This window comes from Bombus vosnesenskii, unplaced genomic scaffold, assembly GCF_011952255.1.
Source record: "Bombus vosnesenskii isolate JDL3184/JDL3185 unplaced genomic scaffold, Bvos_JDL3184-5_v1.1 scf7180000013492, whole genome shotgun sequence".
NCBI lineage: Eukaryota > Metazoa > Arthropoda > Insecta > Hymenoptera > Apidae > Bombus > Bombus vosnesenskii.
The window spans coordinates 434,569-451,082 of NW_022883081.1; the positions used below are offsets into that span (position 1 = coordinate 434,569).

Consider the following 16,514-nt stretch of genomic DNA (forward strand, 5'->3'; position numbering starts at 1 on the left):
TCTTTCTTTTACAGACATGTCTTTTACAACATCGCATCTGTATACAAACATGAAACTTAATCTGTTGAACGTTGTGATCTTTATTTTGATAGAACAAAATGGATCATACGTAATTCGATAAAATAATATAAAACGAAAAATGTTGTACATTCATTAATTCCTTATAAAACTAAAGAAACTTTTCGGACGACCTTATATATCGACTCGGTGAATTTTTCTTCTTCGCATGCGTGAAACGTTTTCCGGTCCCATTGAGGAAAGCTGCGAAGATTTACAAGTGACAATTTTTGACATTCTACGCACATTCCTAGTTTAATGTTATCGACTTCTTAAAGAAACAAAGTAGAAAAATGTCAGGACGAAAAGGGACGCAAAAATAATTCCGCAACTAGTTGGAACGTGAAGATTTAACACTCTAAAAACGTTGGACAAAGTCGAGCTCATTCCAGAGTCTAGTACGTGCTCGAAAATGGCGGTCTCGGTTTCCGTGGTCACACGAAAGATATAGGGACGACGTCACAGGACGTTTTCCATTGAATCGACATCCCTCTGGAGAAGCCTTTCTCATTGTGATGCGGATGTACGTATATAAAGCGACGTCTTGAATTAGTTTATCCATATGGATTGAGATCGTCGTTGGCGCGGGTCTCGTAGATCACTCGGATTGCTTTCCATTGTGCGTTCTTCGTTCGACCCACGGCCATTCTCTCCAGTTTGCATCTGAATGCCTCCGTTCTCTCTGCTTCTCGGCTATTCTGTCAGCCCTTCTCGTACGCCCGCTATTATTGAATTATCCTACACTTGACACGCGAATGCCGTTTTCAACGATTCACCTGCTTTTCACCCGTCCGCGCTTTTTCCCCCTTTGGAAGATTTTTAATACGAGAACCAGCCGGGCAAAATGGCAACCGTTAACCGCGTCGCTCCCGTCACACGTCTACCAACCAACCAAACAACTTCTACGACGACGATTTTACGAATTCCTTGGAAACTGACCGATCGCTGATCACAGCGGCTATTTCAACTGGCCATGATACCGCGTCGTTTACAAACTCGAAACCGAAACAGCCCACTAAACTTTTCAAATGGAAAATCTATCGGAATCGGGTAGACTGATCAAATTTCTGACCTACGTTTGTTACGCTTTTGGTTAAGCTACAATCGATCGGGCTTCAACGTTATTGTACTTCGCTTATGAACAACATGACATACTTAGTAAAGTATCACACGCGAGATTGACCGTTTATCGTTCATCGTCGTAACGCCGACAATTACACGGATAGTTAGTTTCTCGTTTGAACTAAATAGGGAAGCTCGTCAACCGTTGCTTCACCCGCAGCGCGAACGAAACGATGGAAAATGTTGGCGTTAGCAATTCCACGTCATTTGAACAATCGTAAAATAGAGAATCGTGCGAACGTTTCGTAACTGCGCTTTGCCAGCTTTTCGAACTAATTACACCGCTCTTCTTGAGCTTAGTTTTTTTTATCAAACGGCCGAGGAGGATTAAGCCGCGTTTCGCGAGCGTTCATTCGCGACAATTTATGCAAGAACTCGCGGTTGCCAGACTTTTTGCGAGTAAGGTTCGCGTTCCGAGACGGTAAAAAGTGTCGGTCATTAGGAGCAGTGAAAATGCGAGCTAGTGGAAAACCGTGCCAGCTTTGCTGTTGTTGTTTCCACGACTTCAGCTATCTGCGTCTCGACTGCGAAATTCGACTACGTTGATGATGATGAAGTGTGAGATCATACGAAGTGCTTTCCTGTTTTAACGTTCTCATTTTTATTAAAAAAAGTACATATATGTATATGTGTACACGTATACTAAGAATACACTGATTTTAGTAAGAAACGCAGTGATCGACTTAGATCGTTAGAAAAACAATTGGCTGATAAAAATTTTAGATCCTGTTGCATGGCGATCCTGAACATACAATGCAGATCGGATGATACATTTTTTCGTTGAAATTTCGTTGCTCAAAATCTGAATCTGATTCGTTTAAATGATATATCGTAAATATTTATGAAAGCAAACAACAATAAATACCATAAATAAATTAATGGTACGACGATATTGCTTGAAAATTACCTGTAAACAGGTAAAAACATAATGATTATACATGTGATACACGATATACGTTAATGTACATAATTAAGAAGCTTTTACATTCTAAACTGAATATAAATTAAAGACTTAAATAATTTTCTAATAATTATTTCAGTTTCTAATTTACATATTCGCATAACTATATGTCTGTTCGCAAGCTTAAACGTGTCTCGTGTTTTCACAACCGTCGTTGACACACGGATATTGTAAAATAAAACGTTTCCCGAATAAAATCGTAATGCGAGTCGCGAGTTCTTGTCGGGTATCGTATTCTGGTCGATGGGTCGCTCGATCACAAAACTGGAACACTTGGTCGATGTTTCTGTCGCGCACGGACGTTGCTCTTGGCTCGTCGATTAATTCGCGACGCTGCGCTGTCCAGACCGGTCATATTTTTCCGGCTGTAATTTCCAGCTGAATCTTCGCTACTTTCGTCGCTCCTATCGACGATACGGAACTATCATCGATCGTAAACTGGCTGAATCGGCGTGTTCCCTAGTGTATCGGAAGCAGGGTGTATGTATGACTAGCCATGGCGATACATCCATCCTCGATTTATGTGAAAAGCTTTGTTCCCGAAGATTTGCCAGAGATAGACGCAGGAGAAAATTGATTTTTTTTTTCATTTAATCCCTTCCCTCGAACGCACGCGCGATCTCATTCGTCTATCTAGTTATGTGTATGTGTATACGTATATGTAGACATGCACACATCTAGACACACGTCCGAACAGAACAAATACGCACGTGGTAGCACATCGTTTTGGTCCTTGCAATCTCCAATCCTCCTACGTTGTCACGCGTCAAGCGGTACACGATCCATAACCTGCAAAGCTCGAGGGAGAACCGCCCCCGTAAATCTGGTCGGTGCTCTAAATTAAGCCGCGTCTCGTCGGTTAAAAAAGAGTACACTGACTGCCTTATAAAAACGTTGAAAAGCCTACGGCAGACGTTGATTTTATTGTCGTGTCGTTTACATCCCGCTTCCTTCACCCACACCCTAAGCCTCAACCCCTGCGTTTTTGTGTTCGGCCGTGTCGTTTTAATTAGCCGACCCGGTATCCCTCGATGTCCTGCGGTCAGGGGGAAAGTTCGTTCGCCTTGGGGCAGCGCTCGTTGCCTTGCTTACCTCTTCACGCTCGCTCCTCGTTAATTGTTACAATCGATAGCTCATTGTAATTCCAGCGGAAACTTGGAAGCATACTTTACGGTCGTGTGTCTGTATCATTCATGTTAGAAATTCAACGTTAGAAATTCAAAGGTCCGCTCTCTGATCATTTGGAAAGGCCACTCGTATTTCACGATTCTCTTTCTACGCTCTTAAGACGTTTATTTTCTTTCCAGTTTTTCGCGCTTTTCCAACAGCCACACCAGCTGAAACGAAATAGAGGGTCGGTCCAATTAATGCGCCAGCCGAACGTGTATATAAAAGCTTAGTTAGCGACTGTACGTGGCGCGAGATTCGATTAGCCCAGTTGCAACGCTCGAGCTGCGTCGTCGGGACACTGAACGATGACGACGTGCATTCATACAGCTCCATTGCCACGTCTGCTTTCAATAAATGCGCGCAAAGTTTCCGTGAATGTAATAAACCGGACGATTACTTGTTGTTATCCGTTACTGCTAGCTTGTCTTTGATCAGCGCTTAAACATTTATTTTTCATCGCTTTAGAAGATATTTCATCTAGACATTCCTAATTCCATCTCTTCCTTTTTATACCTACCGTGTCATACGTGGTTTAAGCTGGAATCGAAATGCTCTATTGGTGATACTTCATCGAGCTGTAACATTTTTCACAGCTCTCGGCAGCACGGAATACTCACGTTATATTACACATTCCAGACTTCGCGTCTGGTGTCGTTCGGATCAAAAATATATCTGTCATATAATCGACGGCACGATTCATCCATTCTGTACCCTTCGATCATCAAGGAAATGAACGTTCCTGAAAATATCGGAAACTGTACTGCAAACTACATCGCGCGTTCCCTTACAAATTGCGAGCGAAATTAATCGGGCAACGATCAAGGCTTGCCAGTCATCCGCGGCGAAATCTTGCGCGACTGCAACTGTGACGAATTACCAATAAACCTGGGTTTCGTGTTTTTCCCTGATACATTTCATTCGTTCGACGAATAAACCGGTTGTCACATATTTTTCCATTCACCCTCCTGTTCACCACGATCGATACACAAACACATGGAAGCAAATCCTCGTAATTATTTCGTAGTCCCGACAAGATACAGGGGATAACGATGGCTGACTGATCCAGATTGATGAACGTGTCAACCAGGGCTCATTATTGATTCCATTATATCCGTTTCCTTATGTCGCAGACGGCCCGATAGCGCCAACTACTCGATCGACTACAACCTGGTATCGTTTACCCTGGTTGCTCATACAGTGTACGAACGAGTGTCGTCGCAATGGTCGATTTTTCCTTCGCGTTTATACAACGGATTGCTTGTTAAACAACATATCTGCTAGGTCACTCTGTGCTCAAGCAAGGTATGAAGTTGTCTTTGGGCTTTGCTGCAGCTGGAGCAAGAGTTTACACAAAGTATTAGGTCGATAGCAGGCAGATTTCATTTTCCTTTCTGTAGCTGTTGCACGAAGAGCGCGTGCACCTCGTAGATCGGTAAAAAAATAATCTACTCTTTTAGCGTAAATAATACGAGTTATTAATCAATTTGGGTCAATTTGTACGCGACACACATCTTAATCAACGAATCCTATAAAATACTTAAACGCAGGTACGTTTCGTATTTCTTCCACGTCAATAAGAACTGATCTGCTCCTACGAAGAATTAATCCCTCTTTCGATAGCAGAGAAAGGATGAAAATCGGCCTCTGACTTCTAAATTATTCCTCGCGTGCGCATTTACCATTTGGACAGCTAAGCAGGCATAAATCACTCAAAGTGTGTCGCTAGAGAATCGTGGAATGACAACGATCCCCTACTAAATTCCCGTAAGTATATATCGAGTCGTGAACCCGATACCAGCCACCCTCGTCCTCCCAAGAGATTGACAGGGGACGATAAACTCGAAAACTACAGTACGCTACGGGGTTCGTTACAAGAACCGGGCTAACGAAGGGATCGTCAGGGGCGAAGAAGGTGCAACGATAGGGAACGAAGGAAAAGCCAGGGATGTACGGAATTCCGGTGTAATTAACTCGGTGGCCAGAGGCTGGCTGGAAACGAATGGGATTGATAATGACCACAGGGTCGTCTTATCTGGCGACCCGACACAGCCCAGATAGGTAGAAAGGGTCCCGTGAGGTTTCTGACCGACTTGGGTCGTCTTGGCCCAGCGCCATTTTTCATTTTCTAATACGTGGAAATAGTTCATCAGTCGGTCGACCGATAAAAACCAGCAACCGTCGATAAAAGTTTTTCGGCCTGTGGCTCGCTATTGACCTTGCCGTTAGTTCATCCTAAAAATATCCGGACGATGGAATTATTATTATTCGTTTAATCTGTCGTGTGTCGTTCGAAGGTGTTAGAATTTCATTGGAAAGTTTCGCTTGTATATTTGTAGATTTATTTTGAGATTTTTATAAATTGTAGATAGTTAATATTACGCGTGGCTGCCTTTGTATATGTACACATTAACATAATTTATTTATATCGAAGATTTGATCGATAAATTATTCTAATAAATTATTAACAAAGTGGCTGTTATCGGCTAATGCATCAATTCGAATGAAACGATTTTTCGTATATCTGGTTAGTTAAGCGATACCGATAACGATATCCTGACAATTTTATCGGTGTGCAATCGTGCGGTTTCGTTTCACTTTTCCATCAGGCGCCCACTCGCTACGTCTAATTACTGTCGCTTCGCGGACACGCAAAATGCAAATGACTGCGGGAGAATCAATGAATCGACGCATTTGGGTGCATTAGTCAAACGTTGATACGTAATGTCAGCACGCGCGTTTCCTATGTTGCGTTAAAATAGAAGCCGATGATTAAATCGGCTCGGCTTTGTAAATTTTCGACAGAACGCGGAAATACGCACGTTGATTTCGCGTGCCACAGCCGCTAGCCGAACGAACTTTTCCACGAATAAAACAGATTCTTTGACGCTGTATAAAAATCGACATCGAAAGAAAAATAAAAAAAGAAAGAAAGACAGTAGTTTTCCATTAACAACACGACGTACAAGTATGTTGAGAGAGGAATGTTTGTCAACGTTTACGAATCTCAAAGAAGTTATTTAGCCAGTGACTGGTTTGTGAATACGTCATGTCGACGAACGAAACATATCACAAATGCATAATTTCGCACGTTAAAGTTCTTCACCGATGCGTTGAGCGAATTCTCAAAGAGCCGATCGATACCACGCCACTATAAAATCGTAAATACAAGGCTGGTTCTTGCGGATGTGCAGTTTGAACGGGCACCGATTGTAATTTTATGGCAGACATCAATGAAACCGTTCGTATCCGGGGGATGGTATTCTCTGGATGGCGTGCGGTGAAACATATAAATTTCATTTACATAGCGATAGCGAGTATACCTTTTTACGTAATTCATCGATTAACCTAATGGCGAAGGAAGCGACGGACGAAATCAAAATCATTTATCAATCTGTCACGAGAAAAGATAATGTCCATCGATATTCCGAGTTCTTGTTACTTTTTTTTCACGTTGCGAACATTTTGACTGGCACGGCGATAACGTACCAACACTTTGGCCGCGATTGACAAAAATTGAAAGCTGATGCTCTCAACGTGCTCGCGTTAGGTTCGAGCTCATTTATATTCAGAATCAACGAAGGAACGTGGAGAAATGTAAATCGCCGGATAATGCGGGAAAGTAGCTTTCCCAGGCATATAGGTACGCTGATAATGGCCGCAGGTAGGTCAGCAACGAAGCGATAAAAGTTGCTCAAGAGGTTCCCTTCCCCTTTCCTTTCAGCGACACAACAATGCCGTTGAAGCCCTCCTTTATGGCCGGTTACGCTCTTCTCCACGGCTAGTAAATGACTTCGTCTGGCAACCAACTTACGCCTTACTATGTACTATGATTCGCTTGAAAAGTTGACGTCAAAGCATTATGAGATGCCGACAAACACGTGTCTTCTGCGCACATACTCGGTGTTCCGTAAAGACCGTACACCCGCTCCACTATGTTTCAGGCTGTTGTCACTAAAACTAATTGTTCATCAGGGAATCAGGAAATTTTCCTCTTTAGCGGTAACTTGTTTTTTTATTTGTAAGACTTTAGAGAAGTCGCGCAGAAAATGAAAGATTTAACAACTGCTATTCGAGTCGAACGTGTATCTATCATATACTCGGTGGAAACGATATAGCGCGGTGATAAATTAAAGGATTAACAAGAGACACCCATTGATGTAGCTGCGCCGAGAACTGTACGCGTTTTGTAAAAGCAATTTGAACCTTGAACTGCAAAAGACATTTGCATATTGATATCCTGTTTACAATATTTCATTAAAAGGTATTAAGTTTCTGTCCTATACAATTTGAATCTGAGCAATCGAAACGTGTAAACTTTATCTCGCCGTTAATTCCACGATCGAGCGACACTAACTCACCAAAGTATTAGGTTGTCCGAAAAGTTTCTTTCGTTTCATAAGGAAATAATAGACGCACAACGCTTTTTGTTTCATATTATTTCGTCGAATCATGCACGATCCATTTTGTTCTGTTGAGATAAACACCGCGACATTTTACAGACTTGGTTTCACGTTTGTATGAAGGTGCATTGTTGTAAAAAACACGTTTGCGAAAGAAAAACACTTTTAGGACAATCTAATATTTTAATATTTATGACAACAAATTTTGTCGAATATATTACGCGTATTACACGAAACTTTTAACGTTATAACGTTTTCAACTACGGTGCAACAAAAATATATGTCTGTATAACTGAAGAAGATGGAGGAAATGAGTAACATTTAACGTTGAAATACTATGATTTCAGGGGTGGACAAGGCGTACGATGCTTAGGGATGCTTGGTCGAACAACGGTGGGAAAGGCTGGTGGCGATGGTGGTCTAGGTTGGGCGGATTGCTGGCGATGGCGACGGCCATTTCCTGTCTTGTTGCTCCGTTTCCGGGTGCCTCGGCCAATCCGGAAGCGAAGCGTCTCTACGATGACCTGCTGTCGAACTACAACCGCCTCATCCGGCCTGTTGGCAACAACAGCGATCGCCTCACTGTCAAAATGGGACTACGCCTCTCCCAGCTCATCGACGTTGTGAGTAAACCCCACTTAACCCATTATCGTAGCGCATGAATAGCGTTAGAAACTATAGAATCGGTGTAGAACGCCGGCGAGATATGTAGAACAAGAGCGGTGGCTTCTGACATCGGGTTGTTCCCCCTCGCCAGGCCTCGATTTCACCCTGCGCGGGTAATTGCGCTTCTACCCTGTCTCGTCACGGTAATTTATTAAGTCCTGCAGTGGAACGTTATTTGTAACGGGAAATTTATTAGGCAAATACTGTACGCCCTATACAAATTAGTGATAATGCATGGAGAGGATATAGCAAGAGCGGGGAAAACGATCGCGAATGCCTGTGGGAACATCCGCCATTCGAAGCGCCAATTTTCTAAGGAGGCAAAGGACGTTTCGCGATGAATTAGGAGGACGCGAGTTAACCTGTGTCTAGAGGACACGGATTATAATTATCGATGGTTGAAATATTTAATTTGCAAGGTCGTTTCGATGTAATATTTGCTTTTTATTTAAAATTCTCCCCTTGTATACTACATCGAAAAGCAAATCATCGCTGAATCTGAATTTTTCGATATTTCAATTAGAAAAAATTAAGCACTCGTTTTTATAATCTTTGCACATGGACAATTGCAGTCTTGTTGTATTCGCCTACGTTACAGTATCCTGCACACACAATATTCTATATACACGCATACATAATAATTTCTATATACACAATTACTACGTTATTTATCATTATTTATAATTTACTAGAGCAGTACGATGAATTTGACACGAAGAAAGCACGAGATAATTGTTCTCACAGGCAACTGGCGGACGTTGCATCGCTAAAATTCGCCATTTCCTTTCGCGATTCAGGCGCGTTTACATTGGATCGTGAGATCCACACCGAGCTGCAATATTTGGTCGAAATTCGCCGCATCCATACATAACCGGGTGCTCGGAATATTTGTTTCTGCATTCTCGTCGAACACGATCGTTCGGCAGGGAAGCGTTCGGCTAACTGGAAATTCGTTCGGAGCCAACACGCACCGAACTGGCATGGCGTATGGATTATGCAGCAGATACAGGCACCGATACAGCGCGCGTCCACGTACTTGCGGTGATAAGTTGAATTCCGGGAGTTTCTGCCCGGAACCGGAACTAATTTACAAGCGGTTCGATCCATAGCACTTGAGCCATTAATTGCCATAATCTGATCGCAAGCAATCAATCGTGTCTCGGCTCGAGGTTTGCCGGATCTCGAACGGCTACCTACACACTCGAGGTCATCTTCTCGACGGATCAATGTGCTACAATTACGCGATTGTCTATCCCTTCCTTCTTGTCATAGGTGACCATACCCTCCTCCCATTTCGCCTCCGCGGCCGCATTGTCTCCTTGGTTATTACATTCGTGTTACATGCTTATGCAGTTTGGTTCGAATTTCAGCTGTAATTACCCCGATCACGGATGTCTATAGACCAAATACGTGTTCACCTCCGTTCAAACTATAATTAATTTGTTATCGGTTGGCCAGCCGGTTTGGCTGACCGTCGCGTTGGCTGTTATCAATGGAAGATCAACACTGTAATTTCACTGCGACCACTTTCCACTGCGGATTTGCTTGGCACGCGCTGGGACTCGGCAAATCTCGTTTCGTACCTACCCGTGGCTTGCATGTCGTTTCTTTTCTCGGTGTAATCTGCGAGGAGAACGTTCAAAGGATCGTTTGATGACACAAATTTTGCGATTTTTGGTACGTACACTACTGGAAATGTCTTTTGTATATTAACGAAAGATCGTAATAGGACTTTTGTAATTTCGTTGACACGCTTTGATATTCTTCGTCACATACGTGAAAATTGTAAAAATGCAGATGTTTCTTGAGACGATCGTAATTTCGATTCAGACCGAATATAGTTCTTGGCCTGGTGGTCCGATCGTATTATGATTCGCAAGGTGAGTGGTTCCGTGTTATAAGAAGGAAGATTAAAAGTGGAACGAACTGAATTTTAAGCGCGTGAAAGTAGTTTTAGCTGTAGAAACAGAGGACTAATTTAGAAAAATAAAAAGACAAAGTCGGGATCATTCGATAGGGTGGAGCGTGGTTCGATTGGAACCACGAGGTCTCGAGTTGGAATCCCCGTACAGCCGAGATTTCTTTCTTTTCCCAATTTTATGGTTGATATTGAGAGCAGAAAGCGAACGACATACACAAAACCCGTGAACGCCGGAAACTTGAAAGAAGCAAATGCACGAGGCAGGTAACAAGAAAGTTGAAAATATGCAATACAAAAGAAACACGCAAGAAAGACGCTTAGACACATCGTACACTGGTTGCGTATGCAATGGAAAAATTGTTTCGTGCGAAGGAAAATTCCGAAGAGGGCGTTGGAAAATATCCAATCGTAGAGAAGAGAAGCGAAAGAAAAATATTTCTAAAAAAAGATCTCTAGCGACGAATTAGTTGCAGAAAATGTATTTTGAGTGCATCGTGTCTATTTCGCGTGGAATGCATCATGTACGTACAATGTTTCTGGAGGAAAATGTGCAGGAAGCGTTAATGGACACGCTAAACTGCATGCAAAGCAGCGCAGTCACGGAAAATAAATTCCCCGTCCTAAATAGAAGGAAGATGAAATCTAATTGTCGGCCGCGTGTTATTATAAACTCGAAAGCGACAAAGCTCAGCGATGTCCGCGTTATTCGATTAAATCTCTTTATCGTTGTTTGCGCGGCGCTTGCTGTTTCATGTGGCGTGCCGGCCTATGCAATTGAATTAAAATCGATCGATGAAAATGGCGCACGTTTCGTTCGACTGCGATCACTGCAAAAAGTTTATCGATGCAACGATGAAGCAGAACAGGCAGCTTCCAACTACGTGTCTCGAAGTTAAAGGCGGAGCTAATTTATTTATCGATCTAAGTAATATCTCGAACCTATTCAAAGATCGTTTAAAACCGTATAAAGGATAAACGTCAGTGGCATGTGAATGACGTTCGCGAGTTACGACTTGGCAAGCGTCGAGTGCGGGCCTTCCGCGAGCTTCTCACGAACAGTAATTATCACGTGCAACTGTGTGCATTCGTCGACTCCTTGAACTTGCAACCACAGTGCGAACACAGGATTTCAATGACACTCGACCGGTCCACGCTTTGTTGGCTAATTCTACTTAGAAGCCGTGAATCGACAACGATGCAGCGGCAACAAGCCTAAATTACCCCAGGTGGTCGGGAATGTTCGAACACAAAATAAATTTCTAGCCCACTGGACAGAGAAGGATTTATTCCGAGCGCGAACAACCACGGTACGCGCTGCTTTATACGAATTACCATATCCACGTATCGCGTAATAAATAGACAGAGAAAAATTGTATCAGAATTGAAAAAAAAAGAAGAAAAAGAGGAATATTTTGTTTGTACGTATCGACGCAATTCGGGTAACATTTTATCGAGACACGAATTTCGATATCTTTATGTAAAACGGCCGGAATACTCTGATGGAGTTTCCTTTAATGAAAGCCCGAGATCGTTTAAACGAGCGATAATGAATTAATCGCTTTCCAAGCGATAAATAGTTTGTCGGGAAATTTAATACTCTGAAATTATCGGGAATTTACTTTCTCTAGGCAAGCGAGCGTTTTTGTTGAAAAACGTCGAGCCGATTCCGTTTGATTTCCCCCCGGAGAACATAACTTCTGAGTATTTCCGAACAGTTTAATTAGTTCGACAAGAGTCAGAATTACGCGAGGGTGATGTAACGTCGGTTTAAACGATCGAAATTGCAGCGTGCAAGTCGACAAGAATTTTCTACACGCGCGATATCTTTCCCGACGTCGCGAGCTTCATGCAAAATATTCAACGTCGTCGGGTACAAACGGCTCGTTAACTGCGTCTCTCGCCCCCGAGAGGATGGTGAAACCCTGATGAAGGATAACGTGTCGGCTCGATTGCATATTTTAATAGCGATTGCGTCGTAAACCAAGGAAACCGAGGGGAGACCGGCGATAACCGTCACCATTTGTATTCTTCGCTACGAGCGAACGTAAAGAGGCCACGCGTGCGATGCAAAAAAAAAAAAAAAGGGAGGATTGCACTCGCGAGTTAACGACCGGTAAACTAGACGACATGCGAAACCCATTTGGTAGAGAGTTGCGAAGCGATTAAAATAACAGAAACATCGATGCTCGATGGTCGTGGGACGCGCGTACTTCCGAGGATACGGTCGACTCTTCTCCTCTGAAACGGAATTCATAGTTCGCCATGCTTATTGAACGTAGCGGCATAAAACTTCCGAGTACGGTCCTCTTGGATCAACGACGACGGCGAATCTCGTCAAATCGATTCTTAGCATGTTTCCTTCTTTCAGCCGGCTAGTTTCTCGTGTCACGCAACAGCCAACGCCCACTTTTCACGGCCGACGAAAGCTTCGCAATCCGATCAATAATCACAGACTAACCGGCCAATTGTTTGGCACGCGTAAGTGGATACACGTTTAACGGTAACGGGAGAGAAGCGGCAGCTTTCCTTTCGATGGCGCACACCTTGAAACAATGAAGGTGTCGACTGCTTGACTGGGCTGGCTTAGTACCCCCTTCGGTTAGGCAGACACTCGAGCGAAAGCTCTTTGATGAGAAGCTGATTTTCGAGTCGAGTGCGATTCCCCGAGTTCGCTTCGTGCACACGCGGCTTTTGTGCGGGAGGCTCCTTGTCGGATTTGCTGGATAAGGACAGTTTCAAGTATACAGACACATCTTCCTGCAAACAGACTTGCTTGTATCTCATACGCTATCAAAAACCACTATCCTTAGAGTACATATCAAATAATTATAATACATAAAAGTACAAGCACGACACAATGAAAAGCAACGGAAAGCAAACAATTCATCGTTCAACAATTAATTCACACGCTTTAGGCAAATTAAGCGCGTTAATCTCAAACACTCGATTCTACTGCGGCCTTGTAAGCAAGAGAAGAAAGAGCGAAGAAAGAAGAAAATAAAGGGGCGAGTGTTTCATCAGAGACCGTCTAAAAGATTCAATGATAAGGCAACTTAGAAGGTCTGTAGCTTAAACTGAGTCATAGGTATGTATATTGGATGGACGACTATGGCTATTTTAATATAAATGTCGAAGGATCACAGGAATCTTTAGAATCGTCCCTGGAGTATAACGTGGAGGATCCTCGAGAAGAGTTTGCAAAATCTCTCGAAGGATGCCTTTGCCAAGACTCGGCAAAATAATGCGTATGGAAGTCTAGCAGGGTGCATCGTAAAGGCGAAGAATTTAAAAACGTCAGGTGGAATGAATTGAAGAGGATCTCGTTGAAGGAACGATCGGAGGGGCGAAACGAGCGGCAACGGGTTAACGTATGTGGCAAGTGAGCGGATCTGGTCACAGAGGAATGATGTCCCAGAAGAGCCATAAGAGGAGTAGTGACTCTCACAGCGTAGCAACGTCCAGCCATTATTTACACGGCCTCCTTTTCAAGGGAGCATCTTCTTGAACTCACGGTGGTTCGCCACGGGACAGCGGCCTTCGACTTTATAGAGATTTACGAGCCACGGCCTGGGCGAGATTGACTTTTAGCTAGACAAGTAGCGGCGCCATGAAATCACGGACCTAGCTATTGTTTGTATTGCGAGAGGATTTGCGCAAAGAGCACACGGAACCTTGAGCGAAAGAAGTCTCCGTGTGATCGGGCAAATATTGTCGTTTCATATGGCTCTCGGAATTTAGAAGCCGGGGAAAACGATAATTAAACGCTCGATCGTCCAGTGAAAAGCGAAAAATCCATAGCTCGAGTATGGGTGCTATTTGTTTCACCGATGATCCTGCGGTGGAATCCCATCCATCAACCAATATTTGTAAAATCAGTGGACTCGAGCAAGTGAAATTGTGCAGTTCATACAATAATATATGTATATGAACTATTTAGAAATCAAACTGTTCAACTTTATTTTCTGAAAATTCCTTGATTGCAATTGTATACGCGTTATTAACGTTCTGATCCTAATTAATCTATCTCGATTGGATCAGTTTGGTTTCGGAAAAACTTCCAACAAATCCAACAATCTTTAGTCCGTCATATCAAACGAAAGATCGCGATTCGATCGCAAAGTCGTAGCAGAGTAGAGTAGAGGTCCGTTGAGTAAAAAGCGGCTAATTCTGAAGGAATGGGCGTCAGTGATCGAAGTGATCCAATTAAATCGAGCATTCCGAAACAGGTGTAATTGAAGAGCACGTACGGTACAGAGTGGAAGGGAAAGGATAAGTCTCGTCGAGTTTAAGCTGCACAGGGAAACGATTTGACGGTTCGAAGGGCACACGACCCTTCGCTGTTCTCTTCGTTTCTTCTAATTAAGCCGAAGCTCTGGCTATCTTGGGCCGGGAACCGAGGAGCTGGGAATGAAGGACGAGAACTAGCTACGGCTCGATTCTTCTCGTGCCATTTTAGACACGAATTGCGCAGCTAACTAGTGATTATGACGGCCAGTTGGCTGGTCGAGAGCATTTTAATTAGATACCCAACGCTGTCGAGCTCGCCGCGTTTAATTGCACGACGTTCGACGTATTTTTGGACCAGAATTTACGACGATTCGTCGTTTCTAAGAAGCGAGCGAGCACCGTTGCTCGATGGATGGTAGTTTAATTAAACGTCGTATAATTGGTCGTATTCAGCGTTTGATTCTGTTTCCTCGGAATTTAGGGAAGAATTGCCAAGTTGATTTCAACGATAATTACCAAGGCAGTCTTTCTTATTTAATATTCATATGGTTTTCAATCGCCAGATAAAAAAGAAAATTCGCGGCTCGAAACTTTTTGGTCTTGTCGATTAGTCGGCACGATCTCGACGATTTTCTAAATTAATCTCCGCATTGATCGGATTACTTGAATAGAATCGGCATGCCTTCGGGTAAACAATTAAGCCGAACCTCTGTTGTCGATCGCGCAACGTTAACGATGCAGCTGCGGAACTTCGGTATTTCGTTCCGCTAAATCGAATGGGCAAATTACGCTTCTCGAAGGAGTTAAATTGAACGAGGTAAACGAAACGCGCCGTTTCCCATTACACGAACTCGTTGGGAGAGGGGCGGATTATACACGGCGGAACGATACAATGCAAATAAGCGAGATCGCGCTATTACGTTTTGCTTCTTTTAGCGACAGTTACAGAATGGACCACCACGACGCGACGATTGAAAAATACACGCTGCCGTTTAAAAATATTGCATATTCAGCTGTAAAAGGAATACGTACATAGCATTGGTAGTTTTTTAAATAAATAATTCAAATTTATAATGCGATAAGTTTGTGAGACGGCAGAATGTATCGCGTATAATTATTAATTTGCCCCTAATTTCTGCGTTACGATAAAATCCATATATTGTTAGAACAAATCTATCTAAAGTGTCCAAATACTTTTGAGCGGTAGTTTGTTTGCACGTGATATAATCGATATGGTCTGCAAGAATCTTCGATGATTACTCACCAAAAGAGATTGTTTCGTTAATTTATCTAGAGATTTGTAATTACTTCGGTAATTATCGGAGAAACGTTGTTTAATTTAAAATAACCGATATTCCGCGTGACTAGTAGCTGCTGAACGGTTGCGAAAGGAATTCTCCGGAGGATGCTGTCGAGTAATTTTTTAACAAACTCATTTCGTATTTTTCGTTATTCTGTTTTCAGCACTTCAAAAGGCTAATTTCCATTTTTCACCTTTCCTTTACGTCTGCCTTGCTCTGAAACATTCTCTATGCGTTTTATAATACTCAGGCGAGATTCTCTCATTATTTCAGAATTTTTACAGTAACATTTAATTAATCCATCGCGGACCAAGTAAAACGAACTGTGCATCGTCGTTTTTTCTTTTTTTTTTTTTCGATTTTCCAAACGATAGAAGTTTGCTTGTAGTTTTTCACCAGGCATCGGCCCCTGCTTAATTTCTTCTTTTATCACTGTCAATTAGCTCGAGTTTCATCGTGCAATTAGACGACGCGAACAAGTTTCTCGCAATCCTTCTCAGTCGGAAAGCGAAATACATCATCGCGATCTAAAGAGACAGTCGCGGTGCTCGGTTCTTAAGATAGTGTTACAGGGATCGCGTTACTCCGTCGTTATCAGTCGCTTCGCGATAACGAAGACTTTTGCTCATTAGGATCGGGTAGAGAAACTTCCTTCCTAACGATTCGAACCTTCTTACGGTGTGGTTTCC

At 42.9% G+C, this 16,514-nt stretch overlaps 1 protein-coding gene across 1 annotated transcript in view; it reads left to right on the plus strand.

The window, feature by feature from the left end:
- The window catches only part of LOC117238392 (acetylcholine receptor subunit alpha-like 1), a 145,952-nt gene that overhangs the window by 40,966 nt on the left and 88,472 nt on the right, over positions 1–16,514 (plus strand). The window contains exon 2 of the mRNA XM_033503264.1: positions 8,058–8,333. Coding sequence (XP_033359155.1) covers positions 8,076–8,333 — 258 coding nt within the window. The 5' untranslated portion in view covers positions 8,058–8,075. The remainder of the gene's footprint in view (positions 1–8,057; positions 8,334–16,514) is intronic.